Source organism: Microplitis mediator, chromosome 7 (assembly GCF_029852145.1).
Source record: "Microplitis mediator isolate UGA2020A chromosome 7, iyMicMedi2.1, whole genome shotgun sequence".
In the NCBI taxonomy this organism is placed as follows: Eukaryota; Metazoa; Arthropoda; class Insecta; order Hymenoptera; family Braconidae; genus Microplitis; species Microplitis mediator.
Window position 1 is genome coordinate 24,236,353 of NC_079975.1, and position 24,370 is coordinate 24,260,722.

General features: G+C 31.5%; 2 protein-coding genes across 3 annotated transcripts; both read left to right on the plus strand.

The window, feature by feature from the left end:
- The first annotated feature begins 2,914 nt into the window (after positions 1 to 2,914).
- On the plus strand, positions 2,915 to 9,864 carry LOC130671658 (nuclear pore complex protein Nup85). The gene is made up of 9 exons (XM_057475701.1): positions 2,915 to 3,076; positions 3,196 to 3,301; positions 4,490 to 4,831; positions 4,924 to 5,303; positions 6,311 to 6,630; positions 6,710 to 6,927; positions 8,321 to 8,539; positions 8,684 to 8,783; positions 9,527 to 9,864. The coding sequence occupies exons 1-9, from the start codon at positions 3,047 to 3,049 to the stop codon at positions 9,732 to 9,734; spliced, it is 1,923 nt and encodes a 640-aa protein (XP_057331684.1). The 5' UTR covers positions 2,915 to 3,046; the 3' UTR covers positions 9,735 to 9,864.
- Positions 9,865 to 14,192: 4,328 nt separating this feature from the next.
- Positions 14,193 to 23,738, plus strand: LOC130670883 (leucine-rich repeat serine/threonine-protein kinase 1). Of its 2 annotated transcripts, XM_057474490.1 has the most exons (3): positions 14,193 to 14,429; positions 14,507 to 14,605; positions 16,112 to 23,738. In XM_057474490.1, the coding sequence occupies exon 3, from the start codon at positions 16,118 to 16,120 to the stop codon at positions 23,525 to 23,527; it is 7,410 nt and encodes a 2,469-aa protein (XP_057330473.1). In that variant the 5' UTR covers positions 14,193 to 14,429; positions 14,507 to 14,605; positions 16,112 to 16,117; the 3' UTR covers positions 23,528 to 23,738. The 2 variants fall into 2 exon arrangements, with proteins under 2 accessions (XP_057330473.1, XP_057330472.1); XM_057474489.1 differs by having other exon boundaries at positions 14,193 to 14,605.
- The last annotated feature ends 632 nt before the right edge of the window (positions 23,739 to 24,370 follow it).

Sequence of the window (24,370 nt, forward strand, 5' to 3'; positions counted from 1 at the left end):
TTCAGTTGTTTAATCAGGGAAATCATTATCGATATTAGCATGTAAATTATTGGTAATTTTTATTTATTTTTGCCATCGATACTTTTTTATGAGTGTCAATGTAGCAGACAAATTTAAAAGTATTAATTAATAGACTAAATAATTAATAAAATAAAATTTTTTAATTAATAAGTGCATTTTTTCGAAATATTATTTTTTAAATCATTAACTCTATTTATTTATAATTTGAAATTTGTCTGATGTCTGCTACATTTACACTCATTACTATTTCATTTATTTTATGTTACTTATTCCGAAGAATACGCCGCTAACTGGCTGAAGGCAGCCTTATAAAATTTTATATAAAAATACAGCTTTCTGATTGGTCAAAAGAGTGGTGTAATATATATTAAAACACTAATTTTTATATTAAACCAATGAATTTTAGTGAAATGGGCGGAGTATATCCCTACTCAATAATTCAAGCCAATAACTTATCTATCACTTTTCTCTTATGACGTCACTGGGAATTTAGCTGCCTTATTAACATGACCAAAATCTCTGACTGCACATGTGTATTTAATTAATTAGTACACGCGTGTGTAGATCAAGGCAACGTCAGCTGAATTTTATAATCCTACATATTTCTATTAATTGATACGACATGACACCAAAGATTACTTTTTTTTATTAAGTTCAATTTTTTTAAGTTAATGGTACTACTCTGCTTAAAAAATCCGATAGATTCTTATAGCTGTATGAATAAAGTCTCTACTTGGCTATCCCTGGCGAATATGAATTGCGGTAATTTACCGCATTTTGCCGTATAATACTTCTACTGCAATTTACGGCATTTTACCGTAACATGCGGTAATTTATGGTATTTGACAGCGAATTACGGCTAAAATACGGCGCTTTACCCCCTGGTTAAAAATACTGATTGAAAAGAATTGAGTAGCGTTCACTCCATGCAAACTGTATATCTATATATTCAAACAAAAGAATGAAAGTTATTAAAAAGAATTTAAATTTCATCATTTTTAGTTCTTTTCAATCAATATTTTTAAACAGGGCCGTAATTTGCGGCATGTTTACTGCAAGCACTGTATATTTTTTTATTTGTAAAGTTTTTACAGTGCAATACTTCACTTTACGGTAAAATACTGCAAGCTTGCCGTAATTTCACGGTAAATTACTGTTCTCTTACTGCAAATTTACAGTAAAAACACCGTACTTTCACTGTGAAATACCGTAATTCTTCTGAATACTGTGAATTGCGGTAACTGACGTAATTTACCATAATTTAGATCTGCTATGGATAGCACTTAGCATGGAACTCATTCATTTTTATAAGATTACTAGGAAAATTGATGAAAATCTATTGGATTCTATGAGATTTTTTAAACAGACTAAACAAAGTATTCAATTTCATGAAGTATAAACCTTTTTTAAAAATTATTAAGTAAATTATTTTCATAACTTTGGCTGCATTATACTGACTTTGGACATTTATTGGCATTTTTTCATCGTGTATTTATTACATAAAAAATTCTATACATCTAGTAACATTGAGTAGTACACCAATTCCACATGATGTATAAAGATACTATTACTAAAAGAAAAACCTAATGAAATTTTTCAGCCTATTTTTTAAGATTTGCGTCAACTATTAATTATCAAGGAACAAAAAAAAAAGTCTGAGGAATTCTCGAGTATTATTTTTAATTTATTATAATTTTTTTACAATGATCTTTATTTATTTTGTTAAACTTTTGCTTTTGGACGAAGATATCACAAAACATTTGTGCTCCATCAACCTGTTTACTGAAATAAAAAAAAAATAAGTATAATATATAATATATATACCTAAATAATTAATTAATTTAATCTACAGCTGGAGTAATTAATGTTGAGTACAAACATATTTCACATATATTTGCCATTAATTTATTTCTTGTACGTATATTAATATAATTTAAATTTACCGCCTAAATAACGATAGTGGGCGAAGCAAACTAGCGCCACATCCAATAAAACTAGTTGAGTTTATTGTAAAAAATAATTTCGGTTTTATTTTAAATATTTGGCGGAATTTCTAGTGGACACTGACATCAAACAATTTATGATGGTAAGTTTTATTTGTGTATGTAAATAATTATTATTTTTAAAAATTTAGTAATGAATTTTCTGTGAATGTAGCAGACGAGACAATTCATAAATTTGAAATAAATAAACGAATTAACTAAAATAATGAAATTTAAAAAAATGTGCGGACGGATTTTGTATTTACCTAAACATGCATTTTTTAATTTTTACTCTACTTACATTTTATTCATTTATTGTAAAATTTAAAAAATTTACAATTGTCTGCTACATTCAAACTAATTTAATTTTATATTTATGACCAAACTTTGGTCTTTATTAAATTTTTAAATGGAAATAAGTATAATTTAAACATTAGTGTGAATGTAGCAGACGTCAGACAAATTTCAAATTATTAATAAGTAAAGTAAATAATTATTCAAATAAAATTTGTAAAAAATGCGCATTTAAAAAATTTAAAAAATATTATTTTTTTAATTATTTACTCTATTTATTTATAATTTTAAATTTGTCTGATGTCTGCTACATTCACACTCATAAGTAATAGGAATAAAAGTACCTGACACTTTCACATGAGTGTAAATGTAGCAGACATAAGACAAATTTAAAATTACATGTAAAGAAATTAAAGAATTAAATTTAAGAAATAAAAAAAAATGCATGTACTGATTGTAGAATTTTCTAAAAGTCAATTTTTTAATTTTTTTGTTTAAACAATTTCATTTTATTATTTAAAAATTTTAAAAATTGTCAGATGCCCGCCAACTTTACTGTCACCACTTTCACGCATGCCCGAAAAAATTTAACGTCAAGGACCTCTACGAATTAATTTACCGCGAAATATACTAGACACTTTTTCACACATTTTATAAACATAGTAACAATAATAGACAATAAGTATTATTAATTTTTAAGTATTATTGATTTATTTAATATATTTATATTAAATATACTAATTTGAGTGATGGCCGAAGAAGATAATCCGCAAATATTCGTAAGTATTTCTACAATTTTATTGAGTTGAGATCCTAACCTAAAATCCGGTATTTTCAAAAAATGTTTTATTTATTTATTTATGTCATTAATTATTTATATAACTATATATTTATTTAGGGAATACCTGATGATTTATGCAGACGAGCAGGTATCGCAGCTACTTGGCGTACTGGTAATAAACTTGGAGTATTTGCTCATAAACATATAAATGTTTATTCAGGAGGTTAGTTATTGTTATATTTTTTTTTTTTTTACTACATGCTTGTAATTATTATTTATTATTGATCTTTTGTCTAATTTTTTAATTATCTGTTACAATCTCATAGTTGAGTTCAAAAAAATTTGTAATTCTATAGAAGTAGAGCTCCCCCTTTTTTTGCATTAAAAAAATTGAAAAATTGACGTATCCTTTTTTTCTCACTTTGTTCTATTTTACTGCGAATTTATAAAAAAAATATTGAGCGGTAATGAAAAACAAAAGTTTCAAAATTTTGAGTTTAAAGAGGACCACTAGTGTGACCGCCTCAAAAAAGATGATTTTTGGTAATTTTTTAAAAGAAAACTACTGCATGGAATGTTTTAATGTTTTGAAAATATAATTGTAGATATATAATAAATACATGATGAAATTTTTGAACCAAAAAATTCAAAATTCAACGAGTTATCGACAATCTCCCAAGACTAAAAAAAAAGTTCCCCCACTGCTGCAGTGATAGCGACCTTACAGTTCGTGAAATAAAGAAAAACCAAAAAGTTTATTAAACTAGAAGGTATTTTCTGTACCATGACCCTCGGGCTAAGAAAGAAATTGAAATTTAACAAAATGGTGAAGTTTTTTTAAAAAAAAATCATCAAATTTCGCGCGAAAATTTGAAGATTTTTGCCCTGCCAAAATTACATTTTCTATTCGATCGAAAACCTCGAGGTTCATGGTATGAAGAAACATGTATAGAAGATGCTGCAATTCGAATCAAATATATCGATGATTTGTCTTCGAGTTATAACTGCAGCAATTTTTAAAAATGTCGTTTTGAAAACCGATGAGCGACAGGTCTTCAGTTGGCGTAACTCAAAACAACTATTAGAGTTGTGAACTTTAAATTTTAGTTTGCTATTTTTGAAGGTATAGAGTATCGAAATATACACAAAAAATGTGATTTTTTAAAAATTTCACACTAGTGGTTCTAGTAGAGTGAAAGGGATAAAAAAAACGCATAATTATACGTCAATTTTTTAATTTTTGACATAAAAAAATAGGCAGATCTCTTTTCTACAATTACCAAAATTTTTAATTATTAAATTTCCAGTTAATTAGGGTAATAAAAAATTAATTTATAAATCTATAAATTGTCATTTGTAAGCCTGTATTATAAATTATATCATTTAATTAATAAATAAAATTATTTTACAGATAAAAATAGTAATTTCTATCCATGCGATAGTCAAGTGCATTTTCTCGGACCAGAAATAATATTATTCAATCCAATATTACGTAAATTAGTAAACGAAAGCAATGGCGTGTTTCTTTCAATAAGAAAAATAGGCAAAACAAATTTGAATGAAGTGAGACCAGAGCTTGTAAGACACAGCAAACAATATCGTTCTATTTTACGTGCCTGTGTCGAAAGTCTACAAGATGCCGCTGAAAGTAAATCCGATGACCGAGAATTATACGAAAATTTCCTCACAATATTTTATAATGTTGAGTGTGTTTGGCATTTAACTGAAATTCTTTATATCGATACACTCCCAGGTAATTATAATTTATCTATTCATTCCCTCCATTATTCCATTCAAATTAATAACAAAAACTATGAAATCTTCATTATTTATTTTTTTTTATAGGAGATGTTGTTCTTCCTCAACTATTAGAGTGGGTACGTTTTCATTTTCCATCGCGTGAGCTCATGGCAATGAAAATTTTGTCAAAGAAAACAATTGGAGCTGAATTAGAAAACATGAATTATTGGGAAGCTGTAATTGGTTGTGCGCTTCATGGTAAACTAGATATAGTCAGTGCACTTTTGTCGTTTCATACAAAAGCAGATCATCCGGCCTTCGTAACTGCTAACCAAGTACTCAAAACAATGCCAGTTTATAATGTCTATGGGGGTTATTCTGTCAATGAATTCACAATGCGATGGAAACACTGGCAGTCAGATTTAACATCTAATCTCGAGTACAAAAGATTTATGATCGATCATAATTTAGAAGAACTTATGAGAGTAAGGGAGCTATTAATTAATTTACTGATCTTTATTTATTACTTTACATAATTAGGATATTAAGTGGCAAGGTATGAAATAAGACGGTTTCAGACGAGGGTAAAAAGTAAAGTTGACTGCTCGAGCCGAAGGTGAGGGCGAACATCACCCAAAGTCTGAAGTTATATTTTATCCCGTGCCACGTTTTATATTTTTCAAATTACCCGCATTGATATTGGGAGTTTTAATGTCTGGAGTCAGTCGAAACAGACTAATTTCTGATCGAGAGCGCGACAAAAAACAATATTGGATTTTAATATGCAAATTTAAGTAATTAATTAATGTAACGGGACCTATTGTTATTCACGTTATTGAAATCGTTTTGACTCAAATTCAACCTTGAATAACTTTCGAAGGAGTGAATTTAGCAAAAAATGTTAAGAGACCTTTTTTGTAAAGCATTAAATTTCCTTCAAAAATCTGTCATGATCTTTTTTAGATATTTATTGATTCGTCAGTTACAAAATTCAAAAGTAAAAATGTTAAATCGAAAAAATATATATCGATTTATTAAGCTTAATTAATCGGAAACGGCTTGTCTGACGAAAATTTTCAATCAGACCTTTTTTGTAGGGAATTTAATTTTACATAAGAATAAGTGGAAATGAATTTTTTTTACTCCATTGTTTTAGCAGTTCTGACGTAAAACATCAAATTATGAATTAAAATTAAAAATAGCGATGATAGACCTCTTAAAATTAATTTCAAGGGCTCAAACTTTCATGAAATTTTTTTTTGTCATTCTGAATAACATTCTCGATATAGCTAAGAAAAAAAAATAGTCAATTTTTTTGGCCCAGTCTACTAATTTAGCGGACAGAAACTAATGAGTTTGTTCCCTAGGCAAGAAACTGATCAGTTTCTGTCCGTAAATCGCATTAGTCTAAAATTGGTTTGTTTGGTCTGGCAAAGCAGGCATTGAAACTCGCAGTTGAAAATTAATATTTAATATTTATTGTAATTAATAGTTAATAGCTGGAGATGAATCAACACTATGGGAGTTCGCTAAATATACTGAAGCATGGTATGAACTTGTTGCCGCAAAATTACTTTACTCGTCGCCTTGTTGTAAACAACCTGAGCTAGCGCAACACGCAAACAATATTGCCGAACGATGGCAAGCCGGCAGGAATTTAGATCACATTATTCTCGCTCTAATGGAGAGTGATTTATATAAAGTAATTGAACAGATTCAATACATGAATGACAATGGATGGTTCGCTGCTCACCTTACTGATTTGTTGTACAGTTGTGAGAAGCTCAAAATAATGGACGAAGAGCAAGCCAAGTATTTTATTTTTATTTTTATAATTCTTAACAATAATTTTGGTGTACCAGAAATAGAGACATAATTTGTTATTTTTTAGTGTAACTGCACAATTACACGAATCGCTTCTTCTGGATTACGGAAGTACGTTATTTAGTCATTCGTCACTTTGGCAATGTGGTGCAAGTTATCTTGAAAACTGTCCAACATCTGGAATAGCGCGATTAGAAGCACTATTGCAATCGATACCTATGGGAACTGAAGCGAGAATCCATAAAATAATTAACGTTGCTCGTAATAATGATTTAATTAATGTCGGTAAGTTGTAATTAATTTTTTTTTTAATTATTAATTGTAGTAACCCTAGTGGCAATATTGATCAATTCTGGAGCAAATCTTAATCAAGTCAAGCAGAATACAGCGAAATATTATATCTATATATACTGTGATTTAAATATCTTGACTAAGATATCGCAAAGTAAAAAATATTGTGTTAAAATCAACACAATCTGTATGTTAGAAACGGTCCACATAATATTTGTGTTATTTTTCAACACAGACTGTTTCTGTTGAATTTAAACACAAAATTTGTGTTAAAATTTCAACACACAATTCGAGTAATATGAGAAGTAACTTCAACACTTTTTAAACGTTAATGGCTACACAAAAATAATGTTAACTTTTACATTTTATTTTTGTACCGTGAATTATTTTTAGGATATCAAAAGTGTCAACAATTATTATTTAACATTGAGCTATTTTGTGATAGTAAACATGATCCTAAAGTTACCAGACAGTTAACAATTTTTCAATTTTTTTTATCAACAAATCAATTACGAAAAAAAAAAATAAAAATGTGCGCACGTAGAAAAGTAAAAAAGCCACAGATGCAATTTTTTAAATATTTTTTTTTTTTTTTAAATTATACGAATCATGAACTTTGTCAACTTAATTTTTTTATGTCTAATTGAAAATAAATAAAATCAATGTCACAAAAATAATGACTAACCAAGCAAAACTGATGCTTAATGTCGCTTCCCGCGTGAATAGAAGAAAGAAATTTCTTTAACACAATTCAACTGTCGCTTCAACCCCTTTTTGTGTTGATTTTAAAGTAACACTTAATAAATGTTGATAATATCGATTTTTGTACTAGGTAACACTTTTAAAGTATTGAATAGTAGATCGATTAAAAATTTTAAAGTAACACAGAGAATTGTGTTGATTTGACACAAAATAATCAACACAAAAAATTCAACACGGACCGTTTTTAACACAGATACACAATATTTTTTACTGTGCGACTAGGGAAATCGCGTTACACTAAAAAATTTACGGATTAAATCCGGAGTGGATGACTGTTTATTTATTTAATTCCTTCGGCGTGAAATTTTCTCCGAAGGGGAGTTTATTTTAATATTAACTCCAAATCAGAGTGAATGCGGATTTAAATCAAATCCGTAATCACTCCGAAATCACTCCAATTTTTTACAGTATTAATTTCAAAAGGACTTGTATTTTCATACGCACTTTTGACCCTAGAAAACTCTCAAACCAAAAGGGCGTATAATTTTTTTTTCATTGCCAATCGTTTTGGTTTTAAACTTAGTGACTAAATTCAAAAGGGCGGATAAAAATATGTCCTTTAGGAATTAGTAGCGCGATATATTTATTTAAAATATTTATATATTTATATTTATGTATTTTTTAGTGAGAAGTCTGTGTAAGATCCAAGGAATAAAATGTATTAGACGAGGAAGAATAGGAAATGCTTTAGCATGGGCCATTAAAGCACAAGACGGTGTATTCGCAACGTATATTGCGGATGAGTTCCTTAAGAATTACGCTGAAGAAAGTGAAATTCAGTGCAAAGATCTTCTAGAAAATTTAGGAGCTTCCATGTTGACAAGTGATAGACTAACATTTTTAGGTAAAATTTGAGTATACAGTCGAACTTCATTATCTCGAAACTTCCCCTCAATCTTGACTCCCACTACGAGTTTAACTGTATTTAATTTAATTATTATTTATTATGCATTTGTTGGTTGAAATAATGATTTTTTTTTTTATGTAGGAAAGTATTGTGAATTTCATCAAATGTACGAAATGAGAGAATTCAAAGAAGCAGCACGATTATTAGTTGCTCTTATTATTTCAAATTTAACACCGAAATAGTAAGTTTGTTTTATAAGTCTATTCATATTATTAGGATTGAAATCGCGAATTTCAATAGCTGTTTAGTCAGTTGAGACAAACAAATTTAAGACCAACCCAGATAACCACAGCTTCTCTGCGACTAAGTTACGGAGAAACTTTCGGTCAATGTGCCGTCAAGTTGAGGGTAACATTTTACTATCCAACTATTGACTACAAGTTGGCTTCAATTTTCACGCAGCCTGACAGAGAAAGCTCCCGTCGATTTTTTACTCGTCATTGCATTCAAATTGCTATCAATTGCTGCGCACGCTAACGAATTGCAGAAATGTCGGCATCAAGCTTCAGCTCCAAGTCTGAAACTTTCCTCAAAAAATCACTCCTGGCTAAATCTATTTCCGTTTATCAAGTTATCATTTGACTGAAGAAATTAAAATTTCGGTCATTATTTAAAAGCTGACGCGCGCGTATTTATATCATTTGTTTTTCCATTGTAGTAAAAATTAAAATTTTCTTCCCTTCCCGCTGAACAAAAACAGAAATTTAAACATTGAGTGAAAATATATAGTAAGTAATTATGTCATTATTAATTAATAAAATTGACAATTAAATTATTACGTGCGATATTGATCTTAAATTGTCTTGTTTCGACTGGCTACAGATATTTGAAATCTCAGTTTCAATGCAGGTTCCTACGAAAAATATTTCATCTCTTGGCACACAATGTTCTGTATATATTTTTAATCTCTATTTATTATTTTAGTTTCTGGTCAATACTACTAACAGATGCCATTCCATTGTTAGAGAGTGAAGAAGTATTGTTTTCAAGTGAAGATACATTTATTCTAATGCGCTGTGTCGAAGAACATGGCGACGACCCGAAATTTGAAGACAAACTTGAAATATTTCGCTTAGCTGCTGCGCGAAATTTAGCGCGCGCTTTAAATCTCGAAGGTTGTCAACTAGAGTAGCTGGTAGTGAGTGAGTGATTTAATTTTTTTTTATAATTAAAAAGAAATTAATTAAATTTTTGAATTTATCTTTTGATAATTTTGTAATTTAAATAAATATTGTAATTCTATTAAACGAACATTTTTTTACAATTAATATTTTATTTTATTAATTTATTAATTGAAAATTCCCATAATAACCATAAATTAATAACCAGGTGTCATGTACCTAAAAAATTCGAGTTTAAAAATTTTTCATTAAATAAAAGAGTAAATTTCATAATTCATCGGTCACATGAATGAAAAATTCTCAAATATTTTAAAAAACTCTTTTAATAAAAAATTTTTGTTGTAAAAAATTCTAGTAATTAATTTAAGGGGGGAAACTGGCCTGGGATACAAAAAAAAAATATTTTTGTGATTTTTTTTTCGCAGAGTGCCTTCTTTATTAAAATTCTTAAAATTTATGACATTATTAAGCATCATTCCAAAAATATTCTGGTAAATTTTCATAAAAAAATATTGAAAAATAAGCCAGTGGTAGTGGGGAGAGACAAGTCACTAAAAAAAGTCTCCATGTCGTAGGCAGGATAACTCATGACTGCCTCATCTGAAATAAAAAAACCAAAAAGACTTTTTTTGAGGTGACTCGTCTCTCCCCACTACCACTGGCTTATTTTTCAATATTTTTTTATCAAAATTTGGCAGAATATTCTTGGAATGATGCTTAATAATGTCATAAATTTTAAGAATTTTAATAATGAAGGTACTCTGAAAAAAAAATGGCAGTGTCACAATTCTACTCACAACATCTCTACTCAAGTGAAGGAGCTACAACTCTACTCACTCACAATTTTACTCAGCCTCAACTCTACTCACAGTTTTTTTTTTACTCAGTTATATCTTTACTCAGCTTCAACTAGACTCAGCGACAACTTTACTCAGCTACATCTCTACTCACGAGTTGAGGCTGAGTAAAATTGTGAGTGAGTAGAGTTGTAGCTACTTCACTTGAGTAGAGATGTTGTGAGTATAATTGTAACACTGCCATTTTTTTTTCAGAGTACCTTCTTTATTAAAATTCTTAAAATCTGTGACATTATTAAGCATCATTCCAAAAATATTCTGGTAAATTTTCATAAAAAAATATTGAAAAATAAGCCAGTAGTAGTGGGGAGAGACAAGTCACTAAAAAAAGTCTCCATGCCGTAGGCAGGATAACTCATGACTGCCTCATCTGAAATAAAAAAACCAAAAAGACTTTTTTTGAGGTGACTCGTCTCTCCCCACTACCACTGGCTTATTTTTCAATATTTTTTTATCAAAATTTGACTGTATATTCTTGGAATGATGCTTAATAATGTCATAAATTTTAAGAATTTTAATAATGAAGGTACTCTGAAAAAAAAATGGGGCTGAGTAAAATTGTGAGTGAGTAGAGTTGTAGCTACTTTACTTGAGTAGGGATGTTGTGAGTAGAATTGTGACACTACCAAAAAAATCACAAAAATATCCTCTTTTTTTTTTGTATCCTCTTTCTCCCTTAAATGAAAATAATTAATCCGTAATTAAAGAGAAATCCTGAATGAATGAGTACTCATTCATTATTTTATGACCTCAATGTAATTAAAAAAAAATTTATATTATCAATTTTTAAATCATTGCATTAAAATATCTTATCATAAAATTACATTCCGATAAAAATAGAACGCGAATACAGCAATAAGTCTCTTGTGGATTTATAATCGTATATAAATTTAATAAATATCAATATCAGAATGATAATCTTTATTATATCTAGAATATTTAATCATTAATTATTTTATTAATTCAATCAAAACAATCAAAATGATTGAATCCAAATATTTATTTAAAGTCAAGAGTCGCCTTTTATTTATTTAAAATAAATAACATTACAGAAGTGATTGAGTAATAAATATATTTACATAACTAGTACACTTTTTTTTTTTATTGTTTATGAACAGAAGTTTTGAATGAAACAAATGCGTATTTTAAATTACAGTAACAATTTTAGGATCATTGACAAATGAAAAAAAATTCAATAGCAACTTTCTTTTATTTGTTAAATATATAATATGAGATAAGTCTCCTCAGCTTTCACGTAATGAAATTTAAATTATAATATTCACACCTAAGAACACAAGTAATATAAGACTTGATATTTTCTAGTTGATCAACTGGATGAAAGCAATAATATCTGGTTTAATAGAGCATGTGATATCTTTACGAAGGCTGTATAGTATTATTTTCATTTCCTTACGTGAGAATTCATTTTATAAAATAGAGTATTGCAAAAAAAATTTTAATAATAGAAAATTATTTTAATAATAATGACGAGAAATTTAAAAAAAAAAAAAGAGAATTTTTTAAATAAGGTAAAAGCCCCTATACCCGCTCACTTTTCATTGGAGTGAGATTAAATCACTCAATATAAATTAATAAATAAAATGAAAAACCAGATTTTTTTTATAGTTATTTTTTGAAGTTTCGAGTATTAGAATAAAATTTAAGTTTGAAGAATAATCTTGACAATTAATTATTATTAATTTTTTAAATAAGCTCCTTGAGTGTACCCATAGTCGCTCACTAAAAGTTGTCATGTACCATTACTCGACCAACACATGGCCCTATAGTCGCTCAAAGACAATGTCAATTAAACTATGATAAGTTTATTGATTTGGACAAATAATTTATAAATTATACTACTTTATTCTTTCATAATATAAAATTTCATGAATTTTATAAATGTATTTAATAAGATATTGTTATAACAATTCGAAAAAAATTTGACGTACCCTAAATTTAATCTAACGAATGAACGTTAAATATGGTGGCCACAGATTTTTGAGATTGAAATTCCCTGACTTTCCCAGGTATTCCAGTCAAATGATTCAAAAATTCCCTGACTATGTGTCGTAATATTAAATCATTGGAAATATTTATTTGATTTAAAATAAAATGGTCTAAGTCAGTTTAATCAATAATTAATCATTGTCGTTAAATGAAACTTTCTTTTATTATTTGTCAATGTTCATTGTTTTTTTTTTTATTTATTAAATGAATAATTTTTATTTTTGATTTGAAATCCATGTTTTTATATGACTTACTCTATAATAAAATATAAATAAATTTTTCATTTTCACTAGAATAAATTTCATAAATAAGAATATTTCATAGAATATTAATAAAGTATTAATGAAGTACGCGAATAATAAATATAGTGAAACTTATTAGTTCATTACTTATGTATACATTTAATGTTTTTAGTTTTTTAACTTGTCAATATGGATATTAATAGCTTGCAGATCCTGGCGATTGGTTTCTACTAAGATTTTTTTTTCTAACAGCCTTGATAATTCTAACTGCTTCATTTTTTCGCTATTGGAATCAATTTCTACTAATTTTTTTTCAAGATGGTTTTACAACCGCATTCGCGCCGCGTCACTTTTTGAACAGTTTTGACAGAAAACTAAATTTGTCGGATTTTTTCAGTCAAAAGAAAGAAAGTAAATATTTTTCCAGCTTTGTGACGACATTCCCTGACATTTCCCTTACTTCTCCAGTATATTTATAATTCCCTGACATTTCCAGGTTTTCCAGAAATGTGGCCACCATGGTTAAATTAAAAAAATGCCCGGCTTTGCACGATTTTGAAAACAGTCATTTAATTTAAATTTATAATCTATTATAAAATAATTTGATACATGATATTTCAATATATTTAGATTCACAAATATTTATTTATAAAAATTATAAAAAAACGCATTAAACAATTAAAGTGAGCGACTAATGGTACTGAACTTGTATAGGGGCTTTTGCCTTATTTATTAATAATTGTACATTTGTCTAATGTCTGCTACATTTACACTCATTTAAAAATATGAGACTGAAGTTAGACGACGTCTAATAATTTTTGTATTTTTTTAAACCGATAAATTATAAAAAAAAAATTGCACTTGTAGATTTTTAAATTTTCTACAAGTGCATATTTTTATTTTTTTCTAATTGATTTGTTGAAAAAAAAGGTCTGAAAATTTCTAATTGTCCGTAGCTTCAGGATCATTCAAAAATTTCAAATTAATTCTTAAAAAAATTAAATGCGCAGTTACTATTTTAATTTTTATCAATCAAAAGTAATAATGAATTACTATTTTTTTTTTTAATTTTAAAACAAGTTCTAAATATTTTATATAAAATTCTTGACAGGCACGACAGTAATTTAAATTCTCAAACATAATTTATTAATTAAGGTCGACGTGGAAATAATTTACGGAAATTAAATTACGTAATTGAATTGATTTCATTGACAGGTTCAGGTAAAGATTGATTTCCCGCCTATCATTGTTAAAAAAAAAATAACACACACACACATATATCCACATACACACAAACATAGAGCAGCTGTTGTCCCACACCAATAGAATGTGTGTTTTTTCCCAGTCGATAGTATAGACGTACGTTCATTCACAAAATGGAGTCACAATCTACCGCGCGGTGATCAAAAATAATAAATTGTCTAATTGTCATTAATTTTGACGTTTAAATTTTTAAAAATACTTTTTATTTAAAACCAAATTATTATGGTAAATAAAACCATAAAATATAACAACGACAAATTAGTGTATTGTTACTATGAATAAAAATAACACTTTTTATTTTTAATTGGAGTTAATATATACGAGTAATTAAATAAAGGTAATGAAAGTTAAAAACAGAAATGATTTTCACTGATAACTTTTCATCGAGATTAAACTACTTGTTAAAATCATCAGTTAAAGATTCAAAGTATCAAGATATCACGTAAGCACTAGTCATTCTGTGTTTAAAAAAATGAATTTCAAATAAATAATTATTTTATTTCATTCAAAAAAGTGAGTATTGATTTTTAAAAAATATTTAAAAAAAATAATGATACTGAAATTAGCCAACGTCTGATGATTTTTGAATTTTTCAAAAAATGACAGATTATAAAAAAAAAAATATTTTAAAAATTGCACTTGTGGTTCTTTAAATTTTCTACATGTGCATATTTTTAGTTTTTTTTTTTATTCAAATTCGATTGTTCGAAAAAAAAATTCAAAAATTTTTAATTGTCTGGTCTGAATTTTTTTTCCACAATTTGAAGTAAAAAAAAAAAAAAAAAAAATATGCATGTAGAAAATTTAAAGAACCATAAGTGCAATTTTTCAAATATTTTTTTTTTTATAATTTGTCATTTTTAAAAAAATTCAAAAATTATCAGACGTCAGTGTCACGAATGTAGCAGATATCAGACAAATTTAAAATTATTAATTAATAGACTAAATAATTACAGGGTGACCACGAACCGGGAAAACCGGGAATTATTAGGGAATTTAATTCAACCGGGAAATATCATGGAAATGTCAGGGAATTTTGAAAAGTATCCGGGAATTAAATTGTAACAGTGGAAAATTAAAAAAATTTTAAATTATACACTAGTTATAAAAATTAAGGGATATTAAAAAAATTTCAAATTTTAAAGTGATTTTCAACAGATTGTAACTCGAAGGAAAATGGTCATACGACAAAAACAAAAAAGGCAAATTGTAGCTTCAAGTGTCTAGTTTTCTGATCTGGTCTTTAAATTTTTTTATTATGTGCGGTTCCGGAGTAATCCTAAGAAAACTATCGAAAAAGAAATTTATAAAATTTTTTGTGCGTCTTAAAAACGGTCTTCGAGCTTTAATAAATTTTTTTCGATAATTATGATTGATTTTTGATTGCTCTGGAACCGCACATAATAAAAAAATTTAAAGACCCAGATCAGAAAACTAGACACTTGAAGCTACAGTTTGACTTTTTGTTTTTATTGTACGACCATTTTCCTTCGAGTTACAAACTGTTGAAAATTAATAAAAAATTTGAAGTTTTTTTTATATCCCTTAATTTTTGTAACCAGTGTATTTTGAATTTATTTAAATCATTAAATTTCTTATTAAATATTTTAACTTATACATTTTTAACATCGAATAATCAAAAGTAGGCAGTATTAATTCAATTTATTGCCATTTTTTCTTGTTTCTCGCATGATTTAATTATCAAATTTAATTATTAAAAATGAAAATATAATAAAAACTTTGAATATCTAAATGATCCGAATAAAATTTCTAAATCAGGGAAAAATGTGAAAAACTTTACTGGAAAACCGGGAAATACCGGAATTTAAAAATCATTTCTTTGTGGCCACCCTGAATTAATAAAATAAAATTAAAAAAAAATGCATTTTTTATAAATATTATTTTCTAAATTATTTACTCTATTTATTTATATTTTTAAATTTATCTGATGTCCGCTACATTTACACTCATGCTAACAGTATCATAAAAAACAAATAAATAATGACACAAAATTTTCAGACAACAATGGAAGATTACACGCCAGTAGACGAAGATTTTCCAGGTCGTTTGTTGCACCAGGCAGCTCTCTGGGACAACGCCGAGCTCCTGGAGGATTTACTTAAGGGCGAGCATGCCCAGTACATCAACAGTCAGGATTCCTGGGGTCGCGCTCCTCTGCACGCTGCCGCGATAACCGAAAACTCCAGATGTCTAGGAGTTCTATTAGCAGCAGGTGCTAATCCAAATATTCCTTGTGGTCCTCGTGGTCAGTATCGGACTCCCCTTCACGTTTGCACCGAACACGGACACTCTGTAAATATTAAAAAATTATTAGAGTACAATGTTAATCTTAATGTCACTGATAATAATGGATTAAGTCCTCTAGCGATCGCTGAAAAAAATAATGATCAAATTTGCATTGATTTACTGATAAAAGCTGCGGAAAAATATTTGCTGGCACGTGCTGCCACTCATTCATCACTGAGAGCAGCTTGCATCCAAGGTGATACCGTATCAGTTAGAAACATTATTCAAAATAATTCAGAGTATTTTGAATGCATTGTTAACATGGCGCCAAATGGTGCTAACACTTTATTATTTATAGCCTCCGAAATGGGCCACAAAGATATCGTAAGACTGCTGTTAGACAACGGAGCCGATTGTCGCAGTCACCCTGTTACCAAATACTGTCCACTTTACATCGCTTGTTACAACGGTAAATTAGAAATAGTCGATTTACTACTACGTCATTTTCCAAAACAAATTCAGTCATTGACCGTCGAAAGATGGCTACCAATTCACGCAGCAGCTATTAATTCCCATCATTCAGTTATTGATTTACTCCTGAAATTCGAATACCCCCAGCATCTTCTCACCCGTTTCAAAGATCCGTCCAGTGAATTTGAGTACGAAATGGCATTTGACATAAACACCCAAGACGTCACTGGCCAGAATGTTTTGTACATCGTCAGTATGCTCGGTAACATTAAAATTGTCGAAGCTCTGCTTAACTATCGGGTGAAATCAAAGAAAATAAAAACCGATGATATCAACAGTAGTCAGCCTGTGTCAGTTTCTAAGCGCAGAATATCCAGCGGGATCCAGCGGCTGATGTCTAGTCTTAATTTCCGTAGTAAAAATAGTGAAAAGAAAGAGGATAATTTGATATCGCCTTTTAATTTAGATATTTACTGCAATAATAATACGGAGACGGCTCTTCATGCTGCTGTAAAAGCGGGACATACTGAAGTTGTCGGAGCATTACTTCAAGCAGGATCTAATCCAAATTTACCCATTAAAATAAATGATAACTGTATTAGCAATAGTAGTACTGAAAGTAATGACTCGTGTAATAATACAAGTCCACTGACAATCGCTTGTAAAAATCGTGATGTAAAGATAACAGATTTATTACTTAAATACGGTGCCGTTGATAATGATTGCAAAGCATTAAAAATAGCAGCTCAGAATCGTGATGAAGTTCTTACTGCTAAATTATTGTCAATAAAAGCCCATCCAGATCCCGAGTATAAAATAAATAAGAAAGCAATGACTGAAGGCACACAGACCTCACATTTCTCAGCGTTATCTAGTTTTGGTAACGTAACTTATCCATCATTATTTCCAAACACACCGACGATGATTAATTGGCACAATCAGCAGTGTCGACTTTCACAAATTCGCAGCCAATGGCTCATTGACGCGGTTCTTAATGTAAACAAAAAATTAAATGTTAAAAATAATGATTTGGTACTTTATGCAATAACACGAATAGACATTTCGCACAATTCAATAACGACGGTACCATCATTAATTTTTTACTTGCAAAGTTTGAAATATTTAAACATGGCACAAAATAAGATTGACAATTTGACGGCTGAGTCAAACAATCCGCGTGATAAATTGTGTCCCGTGTTGGAAGAAATATATTTACAAGACAATAGATTGGAGATGTTGCCTAATTTTTTGATGAATTTACCAGGGCTTGAAATAATGGACGTGTCTAATAATAAATTGCAGTGTCTGCCGGATAATCTCTGGCAGGCGCCAAAATTGAAAGAATTGAATGCGTCGTTTAATTTGCTAAGGGATTTGCCTAGTCAGGTGTCGCAAAATATATCGCGACGAGTGCAGCGGGATGATATATTGAGTAATAGTCCGAGTAGCCGCAGCATTAATTCACAAATGGGTTTATCGCATGAAGACTCAACGGAATTTGAATCCTTCATCAAATTAGCAAACGCCCAGATAATTGAACTAGAGAGACCTCATGTTTGGACTGAGTCTGTTCAGGTAACCGAGAAAATATCCGACGACACTGAACCGGGAACTCGTTCTGTTCTTACGTCACTTAATTTGGCGCACAATTTATTTAATAGCATTCCTGTGGCTCTGCCATGTCTGGCTGTAAATTTGGTGCGGCTCAATATGGCGTACAATTCATTGCGTTCAATGAGTCATATAACTTCTTACCCCGCTAGTTTGAAACAACTTGATCTGTCAAACAACCAAATATCCTGCTGGCCAAGTTTGCCCCAAGTCGACGGCGCCGATGTCATGGAACAGGCGACGACCGCTTGCTATTGTCCGGCAACGAACATCCAGTCCCCCATGGTATCAAATAACCGACAGACAACGACTTCGTTGAGAGACGTAGTTCTGATGTCTGTCTGCACTCACCGACGACACCTGAGGCTTGAAAATTTACGGACTTTAGTTCTAGCAAACAATTTGCTAACGCGGATCCAGTTGACGTCAGTCGATGACGGCGAGTCGCCGAATGTTGAAGAAGAAAGCATTGATAGGGACACTAAAATAGCGTACTCTGGTTCGAAACTCTATTTACTTTTTCCGAATGTCAGTATGCTGGATGTCAGTAGCAATCAATTGAAAGAAATCCCTTATAATATTTATGAGCTGAACAATTTGTCGGTATTGAATATCAGTGGGAATGTTGATATTACCGAGCTGCCACCGCAAATGGGTCTTTTGTCACGCCTGTGGAATTTAAATACTCAAGGCTGCCGACTGCAGGAGCCTTTGAAATCGATGATTGAATCTAAAAAGTACAAGACAATGGACGTTGTCGGTTATCTTAAGTCAGTATTAGAAGACGCTAAGCCCTATGCCAGAATGAAGCTTATGATCGTTGGTATACAGGGAATTGGCAAGACGAGTTTGCTTGAACAATTGCGCCAAGAAGGCGAGGTCCCTAATAAAAAAAAGTCATCCGAACACTGGACCAAAAGGATGGGAAATAAAAATATAAATACTAAAACAGCCAAAGGCACAACCATTTCGACTGTCGGAGTTGATATCGGAGACTGGATTTACGAAAAAAAAGTGCGCGGGCAATCATCTCACGGTCCGGTTTACTTCAGGACTTGGGATTTCGGTGGTCAGAAGGAATACTATGCAACCCATCAGTACTTTCTGTCAAAACGTAGCCTGTATATCGTCGTCTGGCGGATAATCGATGGCCTGAAAGGCATAAATGAAATTTTCCAGTGGCTCGTAAATATACAAAGTCGCGCTCCCAATTCCCCGGTTATTATTGTCGGCACACATTACGATGTTTCGAACGACCAAAGCGAGTCGCTGCAACAGTACATCCGTGAAAAATTTATAAATGTCGTTGACGCTGAAAAATGCGGGCTGCCAAAAGTTATGGAAACCATCGAAATAAGTTGCAAAACTCGGCACAATATTAAGATGCTCTGTAATCTTATTTACGATGTTGTGTTTAGTCTAAGATCGCCAGGAAGTAAAGAATTATTACTTGAGCAACGCGTGCCCGCTAGTTATCTTGCCCTTGAAGATGTCGTAGTTCAACTGGCTCATGACAGAAAACTTTCTGGTTGTGATCCAGTTCTGAAAGCTGACCAATATTACGCAGCTGTGAATAACGAACTGCATAAACTCCATAGATCATTTCGAGACCCCGCGGAATTGCATCAAGCGACGCTTTTTCTTCATGAGAACGGGATAATTTTACACTACGATGACGCGACGCTTCGTGACTTGTATTTTCTTGACCCTCAATGGCTCTGCGATATGTTGGCTCATGTCGTAACGATCCGCGAAATAAATCCATTTGCCAGATGCGGGATAATGAAACTCGATGATATCCAACATGTCTTCAAATCATCAACGATATCGTCAACAGACACGCAAGGTTACATTGTAAGCCTGTTAAATAAATTTGAAGTCGCTCTCACTTGGGACTATCGGACCCTACTGATACCGAGTCTGTTACCAACAGAGGAAGACATTTTGCGCAACAATCAGTTTATTAAAATTCCTGTTAAAACCAGAAGCTGGCATATAAGATCGAAGAAAATAACAACGCCGACAATGCCCTCACCTTCAATTTCAATAGATAAAAATAATAAACTAAACTGTTCGCTGACTTCCAGACCACAGCCAGACTGTTCGGTAACACGATTACTGCTGATGTCATACTTTCCAAGTGGTTTTTGGTCTCGACTTATTACTAGGATACTTGCGGACGACGCTATTGTAGAAATAGTCATGTCGTTTATAACTCCATTCAAACAAGTTGTCGACGAAAACATATTTTCTGCGCTGACGGACACCCACGCAGAATGGGTCCTATGGCAAACAGGTCTTGAGTTACGTTACGCAGGCATCACTTTATTGAGACTCAAGGAAGTCAATTATAATTTAAAAAATACACCCTACGATTATCGGCAGTTTAAATTTAAACTGAAGCAAGACGGAATCTGGTGTACCGTTGACCTGAAAAATTCGGCTATTCTTGAGATCTGGTTTCCAGTTGACACTTTGGTGATAAAGCAGCCAATATTGTCTGGGTCTATTGACGATGAACCGATTGGTTACCAAGCTATTGTTGTCGAACCACGGCCAGAAAGTATGCCTCAGATGTTAGCTTTGATCGTCGATCATATCGATATTTTACTGGAAGACTGGTACCCAACACTGGGAACTCGATTCGTTCATACTTCCGAAGGAAAGTTACTTGTTACACGATTGATACCTTGCCCACGCTGTCTCTTAAACAATGGAGATCACGAAGGAGAAACGAGTGATCAAGAACATCCATCTGAAGACATTCCCAAGTATTATATGAACAATAGAGAGAGACAGAGTCAGGACAGTTATAAATCGGACGGTGACAGTGGCGTTGGTTATGACAGTTCGACATCGAGTAGAATGCCATCGCTTGAAGGACATCCCGATTTAATACGCCAGTATCCCAAGCCTGAAGGTATACTCGCTTACTCGTGGATGGTTGAAGAGTGTATACTTTCAGCTTACAGCAACAAAACAATAGCCTGCCCAAAGCATTTGGATATCCCGCTCTCTCACATAGCACCCGATATTATCTTCATGGATCTCGGCGCTAAGCATCTCATTAAGCCAGAAGATATTAAACGCGGAAGAATGTTGGGTCGTGGCGCATTTGGTTTTGTATTCAAAGGTAATTGTCGTGCTCCATGTAGTGCTGGTAGAATAGACGTGGCAATGAAAATGCTCCAACCAGTGCCGCCAGGTCCGAATTCAAAACCGTCAGCTGTGTTAGCTTACAAAGCGGCACAGAGTAAGTGGGATCGTGATCCACTTCAGTATGCCTGCAAGGCCTACTGTACAGCAAGACAGGAATTGAATATTTTGTTGACTTTAAGACACGTAAATATTGTCCCACTTGTTGGAATAGTAATAAGTCCTTTGGCTCTTGTACTAGACCTTGCGCCCGAAGGTGCTTTGGACAATGTGTTAAAAAATTACCGACGTTCTGGTGCTAAACTAGATCCTTATACTCTTCAGTCAATAATACTGCAAGTTGCTAAAGCAGTCGAGTATCTTCATCAGCAGCATGTTATTTACAGAGATCTAAAGTCAGAAAATGTACTAGTCTGGCAAATGCCGCTACCTTTTGCTGAGTATCCCGAGCAGCATAATGTTCATGTTAAAGTTGCTGACTATGGTATATCTCGGTTAACTTTACCGTCCGGTGCCAAGGGATTCGGTGGTACCGAAGGTTTCATGGCACCGGAGATAATAAAATATAACGGTGAGGAAGAATATACAGAGAAAGTTGATTCGTTTTCATTTGGAATGTTCATCTACGAGCTTGTCACACTAAGGCAGCCATTTGAGGGACATGAAGCTGTTAAAGAATGCATATTAGAAGGAGGTAGACCTCCATTGACATTTCGTGAGACTCTTTATCCCTGTTATTTATTAGATCTTATGGTTATTTGTTGGGCACAAAATCCTAAAGATCGTCCTACAGCTAGTCAGATAGTATCAATAGCATCTGCGCCAGAATTTACTCATCTTATTGACGTTACATTACTTACTGAGAGAACTCACGTGACGGCAATAACTGCAACCTCACGTTTATTGGATGACAATATAAATGGTGATGAGATATGGCTGGGACACAACAACGGAGAAGTTGATATGCTATTGGGGACGGAAAAAGGTTGGTTACAACACGTGAGAATAGAAACACCCGTTATTCCTTACGCTATGTGTGGCGTGGATGGTTACATCTGGATAGGAGACAATGCTGGACAAATACACGTTTATCTAGGAAGTAACTTTGGCTGTGTGGGAAGTTATAATCTTGAACCGGATCATTATAGTGACTCCAAGGTCGTTGGTTTAATACATCTTGAGCAGCTTAAACAATTTGCAGTAGCATTGTACAGCGGTAAAATATACTTACTTACTAATAATTTTACGCAGATGAAAAAAACTGAAATCGAAACTAAAATTGTTGATAACATTAAAACTTATTCGCTGACTGCTGTTTATCGCCGAAGACGGATATTGGAATTATGGACAGGGCAAAGTTTTGGTAGAATAACAATATATGTTTTAAAAGATGGTAATTTAGTGGACACGTGTGAATTGATTCATATGTCAAATGAAACGGCTAGTAAAAATTTATTTGCTACTTATTTATTGAGCGCGGAAAATTCAGTCCTCAGTTACACTTATCCTGGATGCATTGTTTACCAGTGGGATGTTGAAACACGTCAGATTATAAATAAATTAGATATGTCTAAATTAGTACCGTGCTCAGAAAGTCTAAAGTCTATTTCAATAGAAGAAAATTTAACTACAGAACGCTGCCAAGTCACGGCACTGGAGGCATGCATTAATCAACTTTATATTGGTACTACGTGGGGATGTATTGCCGTTGCTGAATGTAATTCTTTGAGACCAATTACGGTTTTCAGGCCGTTTGAGGGTAAAGTGTGCCAAATAGTTGCATTAAAATCAACTGACAAGAAAAAATTGTCATTGGCTACTGTCGGACAAGGATACCGTAGTTTAATTTCACGTTACACTGACTATCCATTGGATTGTTTAGTTGCTGAAGATTTAAAGCATAACATGTATACTTTACTTTGGAGGTCGGAACATTGGTCAGCTGCGTAATAAATCAATTAATTACTCATTGATCTTGATATTAAATATCAAATATTAAATATAATGATTATCTACAGTAGATATCAGAATATTGATAATGATAAATATATTAATCACGATTGAATTGATACCAGGAGTGCTTTAAGGTGCAAAAGTTCAATATTATTATTATTATTATTACATAAACATTTTTATATATTAGGGGCCGTTTATAAAATACGTTCGCACTTATGGGGGGGGGGGGTCCAAAGAAACGTGACGTTCGCAGCTCATCAAACATTTTTGCAAACTTTTCTCTCGGTTTCTTTCAAATTTTATTTTTTTGTTACGATAGAAAGTCATTCGTTTCATATTTGTAAATATATAAATATTTCTCTGCATAGATTTCCGTCATAATGGGGGGGGGGGGTCTAAAAAAGTAAAATTTTGCGTGACGTATTTTATGAACGGCCCCCTATTGTCAAACGTCCAATCTATTATATAGAGCTTATATATATATTTCATTATCCTGGTACATTATATTTATAAAACATATTTATTGGTAAAAAATTTATCAGATAATTAATAGAGGACACAATAATATTTAATTAACTACTCGATGATCTCGTTCTAATTATTCGGGCATTTTTTCGTACAATCTATGAACGTGATAAAAAAAAAAATAATGAACATTTATAAAAATCTTCCATTTTCACAGTAAGTAATATTATTTATTAATTATTATTATTATTATAAATTATAAGGAATCATAGCCATTAGACTATACCGGAAAATTAGTTTATAAGTTAACCTGTAGTGAACCTAAGGCAACTTTAACGAAATTATAGAATTAAGAAATCACTCTTGCGTCCC